General features: G+C 39.0%; 1 protein-coding gene and 1 long non-coding RNA gene across 8 annotated transcripts in view; both read right to left on the reverse strand.

Moving 5' to 3' along the window:
* The window catches only part of npnta (nephronectin a), a 45,800-nt gene extending 35,761 nt beyond the window's left edge, over positions 1 to 10,039 (reverse strand). For 4 of the 7 annotated variants that reach the window (XM_043241322.1, XM_043241356.1, XM_043241314.1 and 1 more), the window contains exons 1-2: positions 9,680 to 10,039; positions 283 to 383 (exon numbers count right to left, since the gene is read on the reverse strand). In XM_043241322.1, coding sequence (XP_043097257.1) covers positions 283 to 383; positions 9,680 to 9,747 — 169 coding nt within the window. In that variant the 5' untranslated portion in view covers positions 9,748 to 10,039. The remainder of the gene's footprint in view (positions 1 to 282; positions 384 to 9,679) is intronic. The other 3 variants (XM_043241307.1, XM_043241331.1, XM_043241347.1) reach the window with 3 other exon arrangements.
* A 5,603-nt stretch (positions 10,040 to 15,642) lies between these two features.
* On the reverse strand, positions 15,643 to 20,695 carry LOC122362739. Its single transcript, XR_006253177.1, has 3 exons — positions 20,665 to 20,695; positions 18,298 to 18,367; positions 15,643 to 16,363 (listed from the first exon to the last, which is right to left on the reverse strand). It is a non-coding gene; the product is annotated as an uncharacterized LOC122362739 (long non-coding RNA).
* Positions 20,696 to 20,903: the final 208 nt, after the last annotated feature.

A 20,903-nucleotide genomic window follows, 5' to 3' on the forward strand; every position in this document is an offset into this window, starting at 1 on the left:
GCTATCACTTGAGTGATGGCATTACAAGTCACCAATTCATTCTGCAGTATGTGTCGAAATCACATGCATCCTGTAAATCGATATGTTAAACATTTATGCCAAACTTAGGACAGAATACTGTCCATAAATGTTTTGTTAAGCCAATCAAATGTATTTCAAATATGGCAACCGGTGACTTGCTGTGCTGTTGTTAAGTGGCTAAAAGAAGGCATCATGGAAGTCTAGAAGCACCCTAGCTGGCCCCCCACAGCACTCTTCACCCTTAAAGCAGCAGTTACTCACGCTGGCACTGGCCCCAGGAGACACGTGTCCAACCCCAGCAGCAGTCGATGCGGCCGCCGTACCGACACAGCCCATTGGACGAGGCCATCTGTCTGGGCCACCTGTCAGGACACAGTTTGATCAGACCTTGACCAATCACTGCACAGAAATCAGTTACATGGGAATAACACTGCAGAACAATTACCATCCAGTCCTCCAAATACTTGAAAAGTTCCAACATTTTAAGAGATGATTGATTTTTGAATTAAAAGTCAGTTTATTGACCTCATAAGATGAACTGGTAAGTTTTGAACTTTCGTGCAGTACATAGCTATAAGTGAATGAAAACATCCTGCAGTTTTAAATCTGAAAGTGCGCCATTATTGTCTCTCAAAAGAAAGAGTACATTGAAACACATCATCTTTTAGCTTTTTGGCTCTTTCATGTTGATGTCAACATGAAACATTAGCATATTCTCAGCCTACTTTTTCCCTGGTAATGCTGTACACCAAGCAGCACTGCATTCACAAACACTGCTTTATCAGTCATTACAGGCATGATGAGATGAAAATGAGACCAATCGAACCAATCACCGCTCAAAACAAAGGAATGTTTTGGGAAAAATGTATTGTTGAGAAAATCTATGCTCATATACTTGTGGGAAGAATCGCTGAAACTTCAGTAAAGGGTTAAATAAAACAAAACAAAGCAATTCTATACACAATATCAAACAACTTAAAAATGTTTTAAATATATTTAACCAGCTCAGTCAATTTTCTGTCTTGTTTTGTCTTCTCCGTTTAAAAACAGTCAGGCATATTAAGCAGAAGTTTAATTTTAGGCCGTGTGCTGTGCTTTCCCTGTATCTATTACCCATGATCCATTTACGTTACGTCATTTGACCAGTGTCCATTCCCTTTTGCTTATTTTCACAGACCTTAAAAGGTTTTACTTCTTCACAAAAACATTTAGAGCGCTGGAAAAAAAAAGAAATCAGTAATCCCGGTGTGCACTGCCAAGAAACTCTCAGATTCAAAAGCACTTCAGCTGTACCCTTTTTTTCCCCATTTTAAGGGAAATCGGTTTTAAACAGCCTTTCGCTGTTGTTTCCAAGAACGATGTTTTCCAAAAACCTGTCTCGTTCACTCGCATTGTTAGGTCATGTAACATATCTCGTTCTAAGATCATCGTTCTTATTTTCCATAACGTCCCTCTAGCTATAGGCAGCAGGAGCACAGACAGACTTCATCTTATCAGTGCTCTGTGTGTGTGCATCCAGCATCAACATACGAGAACATCTGCCTCTGGTGTGGTACAGCACAATGATAACTCACAGTGGTCTTATCTGCAGCACCTGTGTCACTGAGTACAACGGAAGCTTTGTGAATATAGATAAAACCTCACTGGCTGACTGATGCAATGGATAAGACAACAGCAACAATAGAAGTTACATCATGACTTGCAAATGTGCTAGAATGTGCCAAATTTACAACCGCAGGCAGACAGACAGACAAACAGATAGTTAGATAGACAGACAGACAGACAGAAAGATAGACGGACAGATAGACAGACAGACAGATAGATAGTTAGACAGACAGATAGATAGACGGACAGATAGACAGACAGACAGATAGATAGTTAGACAGACAGAAAGATAGACGGACAGATAGACAGACAGACAGATAGATAGTTAGACAGACAGATAGATAGACGGACAGATAGACAGACAGACAGATAGATAGATAGATAGATAGATAGATAGATAGATAGATAGATAGATAGATAGATAGATAGAAATACAGATAGATAGATAGACAGACAGACAGATAGACATACAGATAGATAAATAGACACACAGATAGGCAAATAGATAGACAGATAGACACAGACAGACAGACAGATGATAGACAGACAGACAGACAGACAGACAGACAGATAGATAAATAGACAGACAGATAGGCAAATAGATAGACAGATAAAAACAGACAGACAGACAGACAGACAGACAGATAGATAGATAGATAGATAGATAGATAGATAGATAGATAGATAGATAGATAGATAGATAGATAGAAATACAGATAGATAGATAGACAGACAGACAGATAGACATACAGATAGATAAATAGACACACAGATAGGCAAATAGATAGACAGATAGACACAGACAGACAGACAGATGATAGACAGACAGACAGACAGACAGACAGACAGACAGACAGACAGACAGACAGATAGATAGATAGATAGATAGATAGATAGATAGATAGATAGATAGATAGATAGATAGATAGATAGATAGCACTTTGAGATAGATAGATAGATAGACAGACAGACAGACAGACAGACAGACAGACAGACAGATAGATAGATAGATAGATAGATAGATAGATAGATAGATAGATAGATAGATAGATAGATAGATAGATAGATAGATAGTCTACTGGGCATTCTTACATATTTTTAAATAATCACACAACATCACTCAGCTCTAAATGTAGCATGTGTTGCACAATGTGAGACAGGAATTGAACTGGGAATTTTGCCCACATGCTGCATCGGCTTTGGTTACTCTGGATGGCAAGGCAGTGAAAATGCTAATGCAGGCCGTACCACTGCCAGTCACTCCAGTAAGACACTGTGATGGTGGCACTAAATGAGAGTGACAGGCTGAAGGGAAAATGTTTGCGTGTGCAGCTCAGAGAGGGAGAGGAGACTTCAGAACGCCTCTAAAGACACAGCGCGCATGTTAAGAGGATTGAGTCCGGGCTCCTGCCTGTCACTCCACTATATCTCACCTGAAACATACATTTAATCACACACACACACACACACACACACACACACACACACACACGTACCAACACATAATCTCCTCTGAGTGTATTAAAAACATCACTTCTAACTGACTGCAAACGTGCAAGGCAGTGGGTGAACAATGTCATATATTGCAACAGTTCCTAGGGGTACACATGCATTTTAATTATATTTTGTATACACTATATTCAATTCTCTGTCAAATGTAAGAAAATAAATAAAATATATATATATATATATATATATATATATATATATATATATATATATATATATAGGTTGATGTCAATCTGTGTCAATTGCACACACAACAGGACATATGTACATAAAGACCCCATACATGCATCTTTACTCATTTCATTCTCATTTCTCCACAATACAAAGCTCTTTGCGATTTTTTTTTCCACGAAAACATTAAAATAAACGCAGTTAGAAAATCAACAGAGGTTCTCAAAGTGCTTCAATCTGAGTAGAAACTAATTGGTGTCTATTTTCACCCACAGCATTGCATGTTTTTAAACATGGTGCTTGGAATAATGGCCATTTTAATTATAATTAGAATGCTAAAGGATATTCAGTGTAAATATGAATTGCAAACACATTTATGAGGATTATTATTTCATACATATTTATGAGGACTGGTTTGGTGTTGATGAAAGGGTATTTGAACCTTACTGACAAGGCTATTTAAAGGTACACAAGAGTGAGAAAAGGTAAAGGTAGGAAACTACTATAAAATAAGCTGTTTCTTCTGCAGGTTTTTTTACGTTGGACAAGGCAACGTAATATTAAAACTGTTTACTGTATAAAAGAAAAAAAGATGTTGAAGTAGCTTACTTCAAAACAGTTTTACTGTTTACATAAAAATAATAAGCCATACACTTGTGTTCCCAATGGTGATAATAATAAGAAATGTTTTATTATTCATTATAATGAAACCAGCATATTAGAATCATTTCTGAAGGATCATGTGACACTGAAGATGGGAACAATGATGCTAAAAATATTATTGGGAATATATTACACGCTAAAATATACTAAAATATAAAACAGTTATTTGAAATTGTAATACTATGTCTTAATGGTTTACCTTTATTCTTTTTAATCAGATAAATGTAGCTTTGCATCTATCACGGACATTGAAAAAATCGTTGAAAAAAAAGTGTACAGGCAAAAAAATAAAACAATATGAACAATTGTCAATCACAGAAGAAGTTTCTATTTGCATTTAGCTGACCATGACCCTATCAGAACAGCCATTAGTTGAGAATCACCGATATAAAGAATGACTGTCTAGAAAAATAATGAGCATGACAGAGCGGGGTCTCGATGCATACTATCATTCACGGTTGGCCTCTAGATGGGCACCAAATACGTTCCGACTGGCTGAGATTTTGCCTTTTCACAAGATATATCTGACTTTCAGGGAGGACAGAAAGATTGCTTGATGGAGGGATTTTCAGGACACCGTGTTACAATAATAAGGCCGCGTCTGACAATAGAAGCTGATTCACGTAACCTTCAGTGCTTAATGCAGAAAAGCAAGCGAGCAAGAGAGAAGAGAAGTTGGGACAATAAGAGAAAGACAAATCTCCCTATGTGCAGCACTTGCTCCACCAGAGACAAGCGATTGCGTGCCAGTCAGCAATCTGCAAACTTTGGGCCCGATCCAAAGAGACACCAAACTGAGAGAGAGAGAGAGAGAGAGAGAGTCGCCCAGTGAGAAACCAGCACCCGCGCTCACTGAGGTAACAAGGCTGTCACAACAAATCCCTCGTTCACCTGAGAAAGTGTCTTTCCTCACCTTGTTAAAGATGCAGCTATTACACAGTTTCAATTTCCAGTTCAGTCTGGCATTAGCGGATTAAACAAACGACAAATATCTACATAATGCAATTCTGGCCCGGCTGCTCGAAGGAGGCAACCGGGTCACGAATATTAGCGGTAGATGCCTTTATCACTGCGCGCTGGCACATTAAAGTCATGAAACATTCATATTTCTATTTGTCTGGGGCAGCCTGGCACTCTTCGTGCGGTTCGGTAGTGAGTCTGCACATGTATATGAATGATGACATGCAGCCAGGCTCGGGTGCAAGTATAGGGGGGTTTAATTACAACCCTTCACATTCCTCCGCCACCTCCACAGGCTGCCAGACAATTAGACACGCGCCTTTGAAACGCGCGCTTGAGAGTTGAGCTGTCTTCATTCGCCAGACTCAATATAGAATACGTGCCTCTGCAGACTGACACACCGGTCAAGCAAAGTCCATCGCGTTCGGAGCTAAGCAGCAATCAGACGCAGCAGGTACAAGTCTGAAATAAATGCACCTCTGTGGCTGAAGGGACGGATTTATGAATCTCCCACAGTTTTTGAGACGTTTAAAAGCATTTGAAGACAATTGCGCTCAACCGATATGAGTTTTACGACGGTCAGTGCGGTTATACAGACGGCGGTCTAGCTGTTGGAGAAAGACAGCAACTGTGACATTCTAAAGTAAGTGCAGTAACTTTAGACTTTGCTCAGTATATATGCATGCGGTAGCAAGCAGAGAGGAAATGCAGGCCAAAGTGCCAAAGTTTCAACTCTGACCTGTAAATCTGCATGAAGGTTCACCACGGTTGACGATAAACATCTCAGTAAAAAGAATGCAAATATCAGTGTCGAATACGTTTAAATGTTAAAAATTGAACTTGCAGCCAGAGCAGTGCAAACACTGAAAGCAACTTGACTACAGATCTAGTGACCAATGCACTTTCGATCAAATGCACATCCATTGGTCACGGCAGCCAACTTCAGGAATGGGGCCAAATTCTTCTCTCTAAGACAATTCAAATGATGAAATCAACAGAAAGACCACAAGGAGGGCCAACCGGACATGTGGACTATTTTTAAGCCCTCTAAACTGGCAATTGTTGTAGTATCCCAAGACAAAGAGAGGGAGTAACGAGGCACTGTTGACAAAATATATTACAATTCACGATGCGGGGATTTTACATTCTACTTCAGTGAGTCATAGAAACCTGCTGCTCGGCCGTCCAAAACCCCAAGTTGGAAAGAGTCGAAAAAGTTGGACACTTTAATGAGTCTGTCTGAAATTGATTACTCTTGTTATCATGTCAGCAAATGACAAGTTGGCGGTTTAGCGGCGAGTCGTCCCTCAGGTGTAGCATAAGCCATTAGACAGGAGCTTAACGGCCCCTGCTAAGGGCCTGCAGATAATGAATGGGCCCCTCACAGAGCGCTCGTGCGCTATATCCTCTCTATGAATTTAGATCGGGGCAGTGAAGCAGGTTTATAAGCAGGGCAAATTGGCAAATAATGGCCCTGGTGACAAGCGAACTCCATCACGACTGAAATTAATAACGTACGCCAGCAGGTTAATGTACACGTTCATTACAGTGGGCAGCTCCCGCTCCCGAAATGCCAGCGCAAGCCATGCCCTGCGGAAGAAGCATCAATATTGCGTCTGTGAGTTACACAAACATTAAGCACATGACGTATGGGACGACACAGAGAAGTTAGAATGTATAGAAAGCAATGAATTCCGCAGTCTTGACTAAATGAGTGCGCTAAGGTCATTTGGAAAAATATAGATGACAAACAAATATGCATTAGTTATTCATAATGTCTCTAAAAGAGCGCCGGTAACGTCGTACCAAAAGCCCATTATTAATGTCCCCCTAACTGTGTACGGATGTGTTCGCGAAAGCGCATCATGGTTGTGCTCTGCCTCTGGGCAACTGGCAATGATAAATATGGGAAATATGAAGAAGCAAAAGAACCAAGCTTGAATTTTAACACGGAAAGTACTTCTGCCAGTGAATAAATTTCCAGTCCATTTAGAAGGACAGCTATTGCTCATCTTGCCAAAAGGACAAAATGCTTCCCAGCGGAGTAGAAGACAAAAGATGCCATAAAGATCACCGCAGGAGTTGCATTCACAAGTCCAAACTTGGGTGGCCGGCCTGTGGGAACCGGCTGACTGTAACAATGTAAAGCCATGTGTTTTCAACAATGACGTAATTAGGCAGTGCATGCTTAAAACCTGACGTAATTAGTCGAAGCAAAATTAATAAATTGTGTAATTAAACTATGCATACTGAATACGTGGCGTAATTAGGCGATGCATACTTACTACATGACATAAGTAGGCGATGCATAATTAATAAGCGGTGCAGGTAGGCTATGCATACTTAATACATTGCATAATTAGGTGATGCAAGCTGAGTAGTTGACGTGATCAGGCAGTTCATTTTGAATACATTACGCAATTAAGCAGCATATTTAAATGACATAATTAAGAGATGCATTCTTAACACATGACGCAATTAAGCGACATTTATTTAAATGACATAATTAGGCGATGCATACTTAATACATGACGCAAGCAGGCGATGCGTTCTTAACACAAGGTTCAATTAGGCGATGCATGCTTAATACATGGCGTAATTAAACAAAGCATACAGAATAAATGAAAATGCAATTAGTTAATGCACACTTAATAAATTATGAAATTAGTCGAAGCATAAATTATGCATACATTAAATTACATAATTAGATGATGCATTCTGAATACAATATGTAATCAAGCAACATATTTAAATGACTTAATGAAGCGATGCATGCTTAATAATAGACATAATTAGGGGATGCATACTGAATAAATTACGTAATTTGATGATGCATTCTGAATACATGACCTTAAGCAGCATATATTTAAATTTACGTAATTAAGCAATGCATAGTTAGCGGCGCGTTTCCACTACGGCATTAAATCTTGCAAAATGCATAAATGTTGAAATGCTATTCGAAAGCAGTTTTATTTCCGTGAGGTGTACAACCTAATGAAAAAGGATAGTTTACACAAAAATTTTCGCTCTCAAAGAAGCATTCTGAAGTACGAAATGAAAGTCAGCGGGATCCAAAACACATTACTTTCAGTTTCAAAATATATTTGCTTGTGTTCCACAGAGAAAAGAAATTCATACTGGTTTGGAAAGACATGATGGAGTTTTTTTATTTTTTGAGTTAACCATTTTTTTTATAAGAGTACAATCATAGGGCAGGAAAAAATAAGATGTGTTCATATTAAAACCAAAGATGTGCATCAGAAAATTAAACGGATATTATTTTGCGTTGCCTTTATGTGAATTGTTATATACTTTGCTATGCAGCGTACATACATATAATGTATTATGAAGTGTTCCTTTCATATGTAATGAGTAGGCCTATTTAAATAATGCATTCTTTAATGAGATAATTAAGCATTGCATAATAAATAATGTGATTCAGCGATGCATACTTAATAAAAGATGAGTCATAATAAGCTGACAGTTGGCACTTAGAACTTGCTTTAAAAGCAGTTACACAATGTGACAGGAGAGATCAATGAACCCCTGTAATAATCTCCCCGCAGCCATCCGTTCTTGAAATCTCTTTTATTTAGCACATCTAATTCAACTCTCGTCTCAGCAGCTTGAGGGATTCATAAACTACCCTGGGTGTGTCGGCTCAGAGAGACCCCTAGAATGTGCAGCGCAGGTGGGCCTGCAGGAACGGACCGAGAAACCTTGCCCTAAGGTGCAGCGAGATACCTCTGCCGAAGCACATGGTTGATCCCGAGCATGGATACACGATCCCCTTTAATCTCAATGAAGCTTTAAGCAGATCTGAATCTTTGGCACGTTTCTGTTCACCGCATATTTCACGTTACATGTCGGGGCACGAAACAACCCCGGGAACGCGTGCGCTGACTGTCCAAGAGGGAGAATAGATGATTCTCAAACACGCACGTTTTGCAAACCGCCGTCGGTTTGTGTATTCCAAAACTACTGATGGAGCTAAAGGACGAATGGCGGAAAATTCGCACTTGTGAAGATCTTTGAGGGCAGCCGTGGATGGATGGGAGCTCACAGGTCCGCTTTTTGATCGGCAACGCAGTAACAGCACAAACTTTCACGCTGGTTATGCTTTACAGTATCGTTTCATGCAAACTGTGACTTCTGTACGAACAGATCTGGAGCATTGGCGTAAACGGTGACTTTACACGTGGAAAAACTTTCCTTCATGAGGATGCCTGTGGATGCTTCGGGTTTTGTTATCCATCGCCCCTTTAGCTCTTATTAATAGATATTTAAAACAGCATTATACTTTCAGAACGTGAAGCCTTCAAGTACCTCCTTGATTTGTATCAGGTTATCTGTGAGGCTTTTCAAGGGATGCCACTCAACCATGTTATCATGATTTCTTTCATTATACAACTGCTTATTCAAAACCCTGTTTCAATAAACATCAGTAAATCCTTCCAATAAGCACCTTTGAGTGTTTTGACCTTGCATACCAATGCATAGTACTTGCGCATACTTGCATAGTAATGCCTTATATATATATTAAATATATTGTAAAACTGTCAACCACTTACATCTAAACAGGGCATAGTCTATTAAAATTTTCACATTTAACCTGGGACGATACATGCATCATTCCCTGCCTGACAGGATGTTTAAAATCTTAAGATAGTTTACTTCAAAGCCAAAAGAAATTGAAGAAACTAAAGAGCACGCTGGTTCAGTGGTCCACACGTTTAAACTGAGGTCTCACCTGCCATCGAAGTCCGCGCTCACTCCGATCCAGCAGGTCCAAACCAACGCGAACTTTACGATCCACATCCCCGTGCTCGCGCGGTGCGTAAATCCAAACGTCGCCGCTGCTCTCCTGCGTTCGGAAGGGAACGACGGCGAGCTTTTAGATCCGTCAGTGCTCGAAGCTTCGAAGCGGGTCGAACAGAGAGCGCCGAGAGCCGTCCGTGTGCGAGAGACCGGTGCGCGCTCCGCTCCTCTCCTCCGCTGGAGAGCCGTGGACTGGACTGGAGCGCTCCTCTGAGTGAGTCTCTCTCTCTCTCTCTCCACTCCCTCTCCACGAGCGCTGCGCCCAATAAGGAGAGACGGGAGCGCTTCTTCCACGTACCCCATTACTGCCATGAAACGACATATTATGCGCGCGTGTGCGCTATTTAATGATACTGCGTAAAATACGCTTTTACTTTTTGCGTAACGTAAACTAAATGCACTGTTATTAACGAACATATAGCCTATATTTGATTAAAACTGGAAGTGCACGGCTGTTTGTGAAATTTACTAGTTATCTGCGCAAAAATGGTCAAATGTCACACATTTTGTAAAATAAACCAACGGCAATATGACAGTATGGATAACGTTTATGCTTGAGGTATGTGAAAAAATATATTATTTATTATATATAAATAATAGGTTATGATACGTTCTTTCCATTGCCAAAAATGTATATTTATATATATGTGTGTGTGTGTGTGTGTGTGTTAGAGTTCATTTGTAAAGACTGACAACTTAAAAACCTTTTAGGTTACTCTCAAAGATCTTTTTTCCCCACGAACACATACACAAGTATACATATACATACATCCATACATTATGCACACACACACACACACACACACACACACACACACACACACACACACACACACACACACACATATATATATATATATATATATTATATTATATTATATATATATATATATATATCTTGTAGTACTAATTTTACAGCATTTTACTTATGATCCTTGCTCTTTCACCTTGCTCCGAGCTCAAAGCGTTCAGTCACCGCTCCGGGAGTCCGCTCCGTGTTTTGTCGCATCTATCTGTGATCACACTGTGTTCAGGAAGGTCGGGGGTGAACAGCTAGATGCGCTGCAGTCCACGACGGCGAAGCGGCTCATCCGCTGGATTACTTTTGGAAGTTTGTTTTTGTGTATCTAAATAAATAAGTACACTCCCTCGGTGTTCGAAAAGTGCTAACAACTAATCATAATGAATCTAATCAAATGAGTGCACCCGATCAGATCTAATACAGCACAACGATTTGCTGTTGTCGGCACACTTTGTAGAAGAAAGAGACAGCTAAAGGCAGTTCAACATAGCAAACATTAAAGATCCAGTAAGACAGAAGGAAATCATCATCATAGAATATTAAGCAGTTTGCCCTCCATTAAATTTTTTCTATTAAATATATTTCCCATTACTCATACCATTAATCTAACCTATTTATATTTTATTAAAACAATATGAATAGGCCTTTAATAGAAATGTTGTAATATAGCTGTGTGTGTGTGTATATATATATATATATATATATATATATATATATATATATATATATATATATATATATTGTACAGTAAAAAAAAAACAATTAAAAATCCTAAAGAAGTCTCTTCTGCTCACCAATTATGCATTTATTTGATTCACTTTTAAACAAATCGAAAGCATTTTTGCTAAATAAAAGTATTCATTCCTATAATTTCTTTCCTGAATGGTTATAGTGTATAAATGCTGATCTTTGGATATTTTTATTCACCAAAGAATCTTGAAAAAAAAATTCTCCTCAACTTTTAAACACTGAAAAATATTTTTAAAACAATTAAAAATCTAACCGTTCAAAAACGTTTGACTGTTACAACTAGTTGTAATAACAAGCACCCACACCCTCAGTGGCCCTTTTTTTTTGGTTTTAAGTCACTTGTCCAGTGTGGCTATTAAGAAATCACCAGTATTTTATATATTTATTTTTATTTGTTGATTTATTTATTCATTCATTTTCCAGACGGGAGACAGGAGGGCACCTGCGTTTGTCACGTAAAACTGCAGCAATGAAGATTTACGGTCCTAACTCATCACTTGAGTTTCAGGTCTCAAAGAGTCGTGTGCAGGGTTACGTCTCATTTTCAGTTTCCCCATATCTTTGGTCAGAGGGCATATGAAATAAGCCTCCGTTTCGACTCCATTTTCATTGGGTGAAGACTTAGACATGCAAGTACGCCGGACAGCATCTATATCTGGTCCGGTCGAAAAGCGGTCCAGCGTCATATTCAAGCTCTAAACTTTTAACAAAGATACTATATTGCACAAAAATTGCAAGGTAACAGCTCATATTGCAGCGGAGTAGGAAGATATTGGAAACTGTACACAACCTGGCTGCAACCTGGCTGCATTCCCATTCCCATTTTCTGCTTAAATATAACTTTGTAAAATTGTTCATGCAAGCTGTTGAACAAGCGATCCACAACAGCACTGGTCCTTTTCTTCTTCGCTGTAAATCATGAACATTTATTACTATCATCATTATTATTATTATCATGATAGAACAAGAATAATACAAAGAAAATACACCTGAACATTGTCACATTTTATAAATTTCCTATTTATTTCCACGTATAAAAAGTGACCCAGATCGGAAGTGAAAATGTCAGATTCAATGCAATTTTTCTCACACGAGAGCAGGGGGGACAGATTTGGGCTACATTCAGCAGGGCTAGAGTACGGTACCGTAAAATCAGCTCGCTTTCAAATAATATATTTTTGCAGCCGTCTAAACTGAACAGAAGATTCCTGCACGGAAAATGCAGCATACATCCTTCCTTTCCAAAGAAAGTGAAACATGCTGTTATTTTTAAGCTAAAGTTCAAACATTCAGTATGTGAAAAACCACTCGTGTGGTATTATTGGAAAATGTAATTTTTTCAAATCAAATGCACATAAATAATTCTTAAAATCGTTATTTTTTTACGAAGCAAAGAGCAAGATCAAAAAGCGTTTAATAAAGCTGCCTTTAAACCTCTGATTTACTAATATTTAGTGTAATTGTTCAATACGCGTGTGAAATTATTCAGCATTACGGCTACATCGACCCGGCGTACAGCGCTGCTTTATTATACAGCAGAGCTTTAGATCCGTAATGCCCAGCAGAGTTTGTTATCGGTGTCAAAGAGAAATGTGCTTCATGTGTATTTTCAGTCCGAGTGAACATGAACTACAGAGTGACATTTCAAGATATGTTAAGAAAAGACACGGTCACTATAAATTCATGGAGATCCGTCCACAGCCTCTATGAATGGTGACACTGGAGAAAACTCATTTTCAACCTCTTCAGAACTGGAGAGCCTGCCGCGCTTTCTGATTAGGTTTTGTCACAGATGAATTTAAGGCGGATTGCGGCTTGATTTGCTCATGAATTTTGCGGCCTGCCATAGGTGAAATTGCACATTGCTCTTCTGATATTTCCAAAAGGAGCTGACTTCCCTGTCGGAGAGGTAGTGAGGAAACGGGAGATACTGTAAAGGAGGCAATAGCACAGTCTGTGCTTGTCATCAGAGAAGCGCTTTCAGTGCCCTTGATGCATCTTTTTTACCTCTTGGGTTCTTAGCTACACAAGCAGAGTTTAATTAGCATTGTAGAAAGCGTGTGAAGAGCTGTGGATATAAAAATTAAATTTTTACGTCTTCTGCAGCAAGCGAATCTCACTGGGTGTTGTGGGAGCTTGCCAGGACACCGTTATACGGTTGATAAGGTGTTGAGTGGGTTTTCGGCTCATTATTATGCGGTTGCTAGGGGTTTTGGGCAGTTGCTAGGTGGTTGATTACTGATCCAAGCCGAATGCCCACCTCCAAGTCTATACGATATTCGCATGGGGCCCCTTTTCAACTCGAGCTATAAAGGACTCTTTCCATATGTTGTACTGTCGGTCACGTGAAATAAGCATAAAGAAGCAGTGCGATTTAGGCCGAAGCAGCTGGGTTTCTGAAGGAAACGCTCCATTTTGTTCAGCAGGGAGACTGATTTGAATATTTTCCAAGTTCTGAGGTTGCTAATTGATGGTACACGTTTTGTTTTGCCGCTCTCCGGAGCATTTTCGCGTTTGAAGGCCGAAATTCACGGCGAAAACTACATTATCCATAATGCTGCGCAGACAGTTCCACCAATCAGGGAGTTGCAATGCGAGCAAAACCTGACAAAATCCTCATGTTGTTCTAAACCTGTGTGAGTTTTGTTCTTATGTTGAACGCAGAAGACATTTTGACGTTAAAATAGTATTTTTTTTTTCACTGTACTGTGGAAGTCAATGGCTATCGTCAACTCTACCAACGTACTGTACGTTCCTGGAACGACACGAGGGTGAGTGAGTAAACTATCCATTTTGACCCTGAAGTACACAGCCTTGCACCTTTTCCTTTTTTTTTGGCTTTGAATAAAAACAATTATGCGATTCATGCGGCTTGGTTCCTGGCTTACAGCGCTTTGAAAATAACTCTCTGTGAAAAAAAAAAACTTTTGGAACCAAAGCTGCTGAAAAACGGACAGGCACTAATGCATTTAGTTCACTTGTGTTTCATAAATAGTATGGAAAAAGTTATGTGCTAAAGTTTAAGGACCGTTTCGCCCACAGATGCAGTTCTTAAGCAAAGCAGCAGCATAACTGCTTTACCTTGACAATGTGTCTGTTGTGTAACCCAGCTTCCTGCAGTAAGTAGTGATTTCTGGGTTACAGCGTTCGGTATTTCTTTTTATAAAGCAGAATGGTTGCTGGGAGCTCATAACTGAGAGTCAAATTTGCATACAGAGAAAGACCATACTTACAAATTACAATTAAATTGGAAAAATATCGAAACCCACGTTGTCTGAATTCAGAAAGGTTTACTTTGCATCGTGTCCAATAGATGCCTTTTTCATACAACAAGCGATTGGTTTACTTTATTACATTAAATCACTCTATAAGCGCTTATCCTGCAAAAGGCTATTAAGTAGTTTTACATACAGTAATACTTCGCCTGTTCCAATCAAGGGAAATCAGCTCAACAAGCTCAGCAACTCTATAAAAAAACAACCTTCCGGTATCTTCATGTCAGCATTACAATAATGCAGTTATATCTAGCTTCATTCTATCCTTTACTGTATGTGTTTGTTTTTCCATGTACGTTTAGTCAGGGCCCAGAGCCAATCCCCGAGGAAAGCAGCGTTTCCCATTGAAACGATTCCAGCTCTTTGGAAGGTGCCCCTGTCTCCGGTCTTTCACACTCAGAGAGATTGGCTCCGCTAGCAGAATTCAGATGAGCTTTGCTAGCCGGGCTCCTCAAAGCTTAAAGGTTGCGCACCTCCTCACGGCGGAGGAACAGATCTCATCTTTATATCACAAACGTGACAGTCCGCGGCTCTTCTGTAGCGAGCAATCCGGAGCGGTGTTTGATGACGCTACGGCTCCAAACACAGCAAAGTAAAGCTGAGGGAATAGTTCATATATCAGTGTGCGCTGCAGACCGATGCCAAGCTTTGACATTTGTGCAAGCCGTGGCCTAATCGAATATTCATAACCGTGGTCAGATTAATCCATGTGCTATTTCATAAATATTAACCCCTCCATTCCTCCCGCCCCAAACACAAGGGAATCGTGATAAATACCTCCTTGTGTTTACTTTCAATACTTTTAATCAAACACTCTGAGACAAAAGCTCGAGAGCTACGTCTCTGCTTTCTTGCAAGGGAGATGAGCAAATTACAATGAATAATTTTACATTGGTAATAACTTTAGAAAAGCAGGCTTTTGAGACTCTTTTGTTTCGTGCATAATACACGATAACGGCGGAGGAGAGGGTGCAAGGTGGTTTTTACACAATTCAATGTGTCTGATTTGCAAATGGCATTTGAAATCATGTTTAATTTATTGAGAGGCGTGCAGCTTTTCGTCTATACTTTTTGTTTTGTTTTCTTTCACGAACAATCCCTGGGCACGCAACTCCAGCAAGAAAGTACAGATTTGTGAAAGACGCTGCTGAAATAAAAAAGCACTCTAATTGTTTACATGAAGTCAAGTCTTTAAAAAATCTGAAATAAAAAAAACGAATATACCAATTGCGTAATTACATCCAAGCACGAATCAAGTGTGCCTGCGCACATCAAAAGAATAGTTCCCCCAATTATTAAAATCTTGTCGTAATACCAATGTGATTCAATGGTGGCATTACATAGTTTCTTCTGTCGTATGTAAAAATCTCAGAGCTTCTGCATTAAAGGAAAGATGGTACAAAAAGCACCATGTTCAAAGCGCGCTTTATACTTTTCTCATAGGAAGCATTTTAGTGTTAGTTTAAATCAACATCCACTTTTGCTGTATTGAAAACAGTGACTATAAATGAGGTCGGAATGATGCACAAATTGTAATATTTGGGTGAGCTATCTCTTCTTACAAATATAAAATGTTCAAGGTAACATGAAAGAAAACACGGAGGTATTGATAGTCCTGACATGGCGCGGGTATTTGTCGTGAGTCAGTGTTATCTTATCGGTTTCCCCACCAGCATATTGTTCTTAGGCGAGCAGCCCTCGGGGACCATGGTCATCACCCTCACTGAATACCCATGATTCTCGGCGGCCCAACTGCGGTCCAAGTCCACCAGTCCCATACAGCGCTTCCCTGGTGATTGAGGGAGACAAGGTTTGGAAATGAGACTAATTAGGAAACGTTATAGTTAATGAGCACAGGCCGGAAATCTCTGCTAAAGACATTACTCAGGTTAATTATGGTCAAGAAAAAGACTTTACTTTAAGATTTTACTGAAACATAAATGTGTTTTTAACCGTTTTATCAGGCTTCAAACTAAAATTAATGTGGTGGTTTTACCAAAGACTTTTTAACCTTGAATCCGAAAAAAAAAAAAAAAAACACACACAATGAGAGTCTATAGGGCAAGACATAAAAAGTTCAAAAGCATTAATGTGTAGCTCACATTTTTAATAAATAGCTTATATTAAGCAATTAGTACAAATGCGTGTTAAATGAGCTGTAAAAGTTGTCTAAATTGTCCTTAAAGTTGTATTTTTCAAGGTGGATGAACAAGCTATTTCTGGTATCCTTGCACATAATGTAAATTGGGTTGCATCAGTTTGCAACATTTTGGTAGGTGTTTTTTTTTTTTTTTTTTCCAGAAATCCTTCAAATATGCTGATTTGATTCTCAGGAAACATTACTTATCATTATCAATGTCTAAAACAGTTCCCGCTTCTTGACACAGAAACCATAATACATTTTTTTCTTCCAAAATTAATTGATAAGAAAGCTCTTGCGCATTTAATAAATGAATTCTGAAACTTTTTCCAAAGTGGAATTTCAAAGCGACTTTAATAACAGACATTTCTTTAAAGAGGCTCCGTTATCGCAGGGATAAAACAGTCTAATTTAAGCAGGCCCTTTTTTGAAAACATACTAAAGACTTTAAAACAAACTTTTTCATCTTATCAATCTGTAATTAACAGCTCATCTGAACTCAAAGATATAGCAGGGCCTTTGAAAGCCTTTGACACGGCAGAGGCATCGGCGCTGGTTAGCATGTGTTTTGTGAAGAGGCTGAGAGGCTGTCATCTCGCCAGCTATAAAAGATGGCCAGTGGAAGGAAAGATGACAGTGGCGTCAGATTTATGTGAGAGTGTGATGAGACTGAATGTGTGTGCTGAGAAAATTTGTGGAGAGAGAGGTCACAGAGCGGGAAGATGGGTCTGAACTCACTACATCGTTAGAGATTCACCAGTTATACTAAACAGAAATGCTTTGTAAGGGCTTACTGGTAACCTATCAAGTGCCTTTGGTCCAGAGAAACATTTACAAAGTTTTTAATATGTCCAGCGGGAAATGCAAACAATTAACCATGCTGCCATTTATCAACTAGTGTTTTGTGTCACTGAACCATTATGCTCGTCTTTGGTGCAACAAAAGCGATGCTGAGCAGTGCTATTTTAGCATCACTGATATGCTGTTTTGATTTGTATTAATATATATTTTTAAATAAATTGTTGGAGTGTATGTTTTGTTGATTCCCCATCCGGGTTGCCAGTTAGTGGGAAACACAGCGTACTGCATCATGGAAGGGTGGAAACAAACTGGGTCAAAACTGAGATTCTACTGAACCTAAAAAAGGCTTCAGTCTAAAACCTCCATGTCTAGTGGCATATAAAAGCACGGATAAACCATCCCATCGGTTTGTTCCCATTGCATGTCCTCAATCTGGCAACCCAGACATTTTTAATCTGAGAAGGTGGGGCTACACGACATTATGTAATTTTTTATTTATTTATTAAAGTTAGGTCATATTTTCTCCAGTTTTTGCACTGTTCTTGGTTGCGGCAGTCATTAGTGAGTTGCGCATTGTTAGTAAACCACTATTTTTATATATAAAATGATAACAGTCTCACACACAGCCAAACTTTTGATCAGTCTCTTTAACCTGAACCTAACCCTCGCCTTAAAACAAATCTAGCCAGATGGACGATCTCTATTAGGAATTTCCTCTCCTAAAAAAAACAAAAAACAGGCACAACAACACTGACCACCTGTTAAAAACACAAGCATCTTACCGATTAATCGTCGTTCTGGGGGTAAACTGACAGCCGTCTGGTCTGCAAACCTGCACAGGATCATATGCTCCTGTGGAAACCATAACACGTTTACATACCGAACACATGCACACATCAATAAACACACTTGCATCTAAATGTACACGCACGAAGATATCTGAAAAACAGCACGCATGCTGCCCGGCTAGCGTAAATTGCAGAAAAACATCGATGCATCAGATCGTTAGGGTTGTGGTGAGGAACAGACCATTTATCAACCCTTTACAACCAGCCATTAAAAGGAAACACAGAGGAAAGCGGCACCTAGTTCATTTTATATTAATCAATATACTCTTAATTGCATTTTTTTTGCAAGGAACGTTGCAAGGAATTGCTGCAAAATGACTTCCTCTGCTTTTGATGACCAACGATGGCTTCAAGCAACCATTATTCTGCATTAACTGAGTGAAACAAGTGCTGATGGAAAGGAACGTAACAGCCCTGGCAGATTGATTCCTCCTATCAAGTTTAATCCTCTGGGCTAATAGCTGCGATCAATGGTATAACTCAGTATAACGTCTCAAAAACAGGTTTTAGCTCAGTAAAGTGTTTCTAGAGCATTTTTAGCATTCATGCCGATGAGAAACACTCTGTTGATTATCCTAGTTTGGGAAGAAGCATAAAGAAGAAAATCTATCTTTTTAAATTTCATTTTAAACAAATCAAACTCAAATTAAGTCCTAACAATTAAAATAGATTTTTTTTCCTGTGGGGAATTTCAATGCATTGAAATCATCTTATCAATGCATTTAAGTGCACTGTGCTCTTTAAATCACAACGCAATGAATACCCAGTCAAATTTAACTAACCAGAAAGAAAAGTATTTGTATCTAAACTGCGTGTAGATCACATTTTGAGTGGTATTTTCCATTGCTAAAGTTGGTAGGGTGTTATGGGCGGTTGCCAGGTTTGCTATGTAATATTACACCTGCAGTATCCTCAACAAGTCCAAACAGCTTAATTCATAATTCAGTTTGTTCAAATTCCAATAGTCATAGCCAGATTATGAATCACTGATTCAAATGACCACCATCAACTGACCACTATCATATATACATATATATATATATATATATATATATATATATATATATATATATATATATATATATATATATAGATAGATAGATAGATAGATAGATATTTATTTAAAAAAAATTCTTGTTTGTTTTATTGCAGGAATTATAAGGGCATTCTAACTGCATTCATCAATCAGTGAATGTCTTTGGACTGTTAAAAGACTCTCAAATTTCATAATCCAAAGGGGACGGTGGGTTTGGGGATGCTTTTGGTCATTTTTTCAACCAGGATGCCATCCCGCTTGAGCCTGGTTATAGCAAAAGCAATGTTTGTTTTGACAAACACCACTAATTAAACGTCTGTTTGCTCTAGATCTACGCTCGGGCAACTGCCTGTTTCTCGTAGGCCCCTATTGTAGGTGATATCTCTGCCGGGGCCGTGAACGCAGCAGCGTAAGAGAGTCAAGCGAACACGGGTGACTGTGAGATACGACTGATTAACCTCATCCATTACTCACACTTCTGCCTCACTGTTCCATCGGTGCCTGGAGATAAGACTGGGAAAAATACAATGTGCAACTGCAGCACACGGGCACTCTATTCCCAGGAATACCCTACTTCGCCAGAGCTTGAGAAAATCAACAGTGAAGAGAAGGAAAAACATTGGCTTATGGACAGATGTTTTCAGCTCCTCAGGATCTGTGGCGTGTTCCTGTACTGTAACATTTTCACAAAGCTACTGCTTATAGCAAAGAGCTTCTGTTTTTTTCCATTAAATTTTGGTTGATATTATAATTTTTTCAGATTAGGAAACTCTACTAACTATTGTCTCTTAAACTGGCTGCTTATTAGTATGCAAATTGCATATTGGCTGTTTATGTATACTTAAACTTTAATGACTTATTTAAAATGAAATATTAAAATGTATTTAGCAAAAATTACTGAAACTAAAATGAAAACAAAACAAAAAAAATATTTAACAATTAATAAACACTATAATAGTATAGAAATAATACTAAAATAACAATTGGCAAAGAGCATTAGCATTTAGTTTTTTTTTTTTTATGCAAGGGTCCTAAGAGCAGTCTGCTTGTATATCAGGATCTGTTCTATTACCAGGCTAGCAAGTACCTCTTGTCCGTCATGAGCTGAACATGACTAAACACTGCTCTTCACATACATGAGGCATATTATGAGGCTCTCCTGTGGAGTTTTCCCAGAAGAGTCTCGCACTCAGAAGCAGGCAGTGTGACGTCCCACACGTGTAGGCGCTAATGAAAAGAGTGAAAGCGAGGGCTGAAACACTTACCTTATAGCTCAAAGTCTCCACAAACCTCGCTGTGAAGAGAGACGAAGGGGGCAGACTTAATGAACTCACGCACACACACTGAGGCGCGAATGAAAAATGACACGAGTTAAAGAAAGAACAAGTTTAAGGAGAGGACAGTGTATCCGGATCAAGGAGACATTGAAAACATTCTCTACGAACAAAAAAAGCATGCGGCGGTTCGGTTGCAGAAATAAGTCGTGTGTAAACACAGGCGGATG

Source organism: Puntigrus tetrazona, chromosome 1 (genome assembly GCF_018831695.1).
Source record: "Puntigrus tetrazona isolate hp1 chromosome 1, ASM1883169v1, whole genome shotgun sequence".
NCBI classification, from domain to species: Eukaryota; Metazoa; Chordata; class Actinopteri; order Cypriniformes; family Cyprinidae; genus Puntigrus; species Puntigrus tetrazona.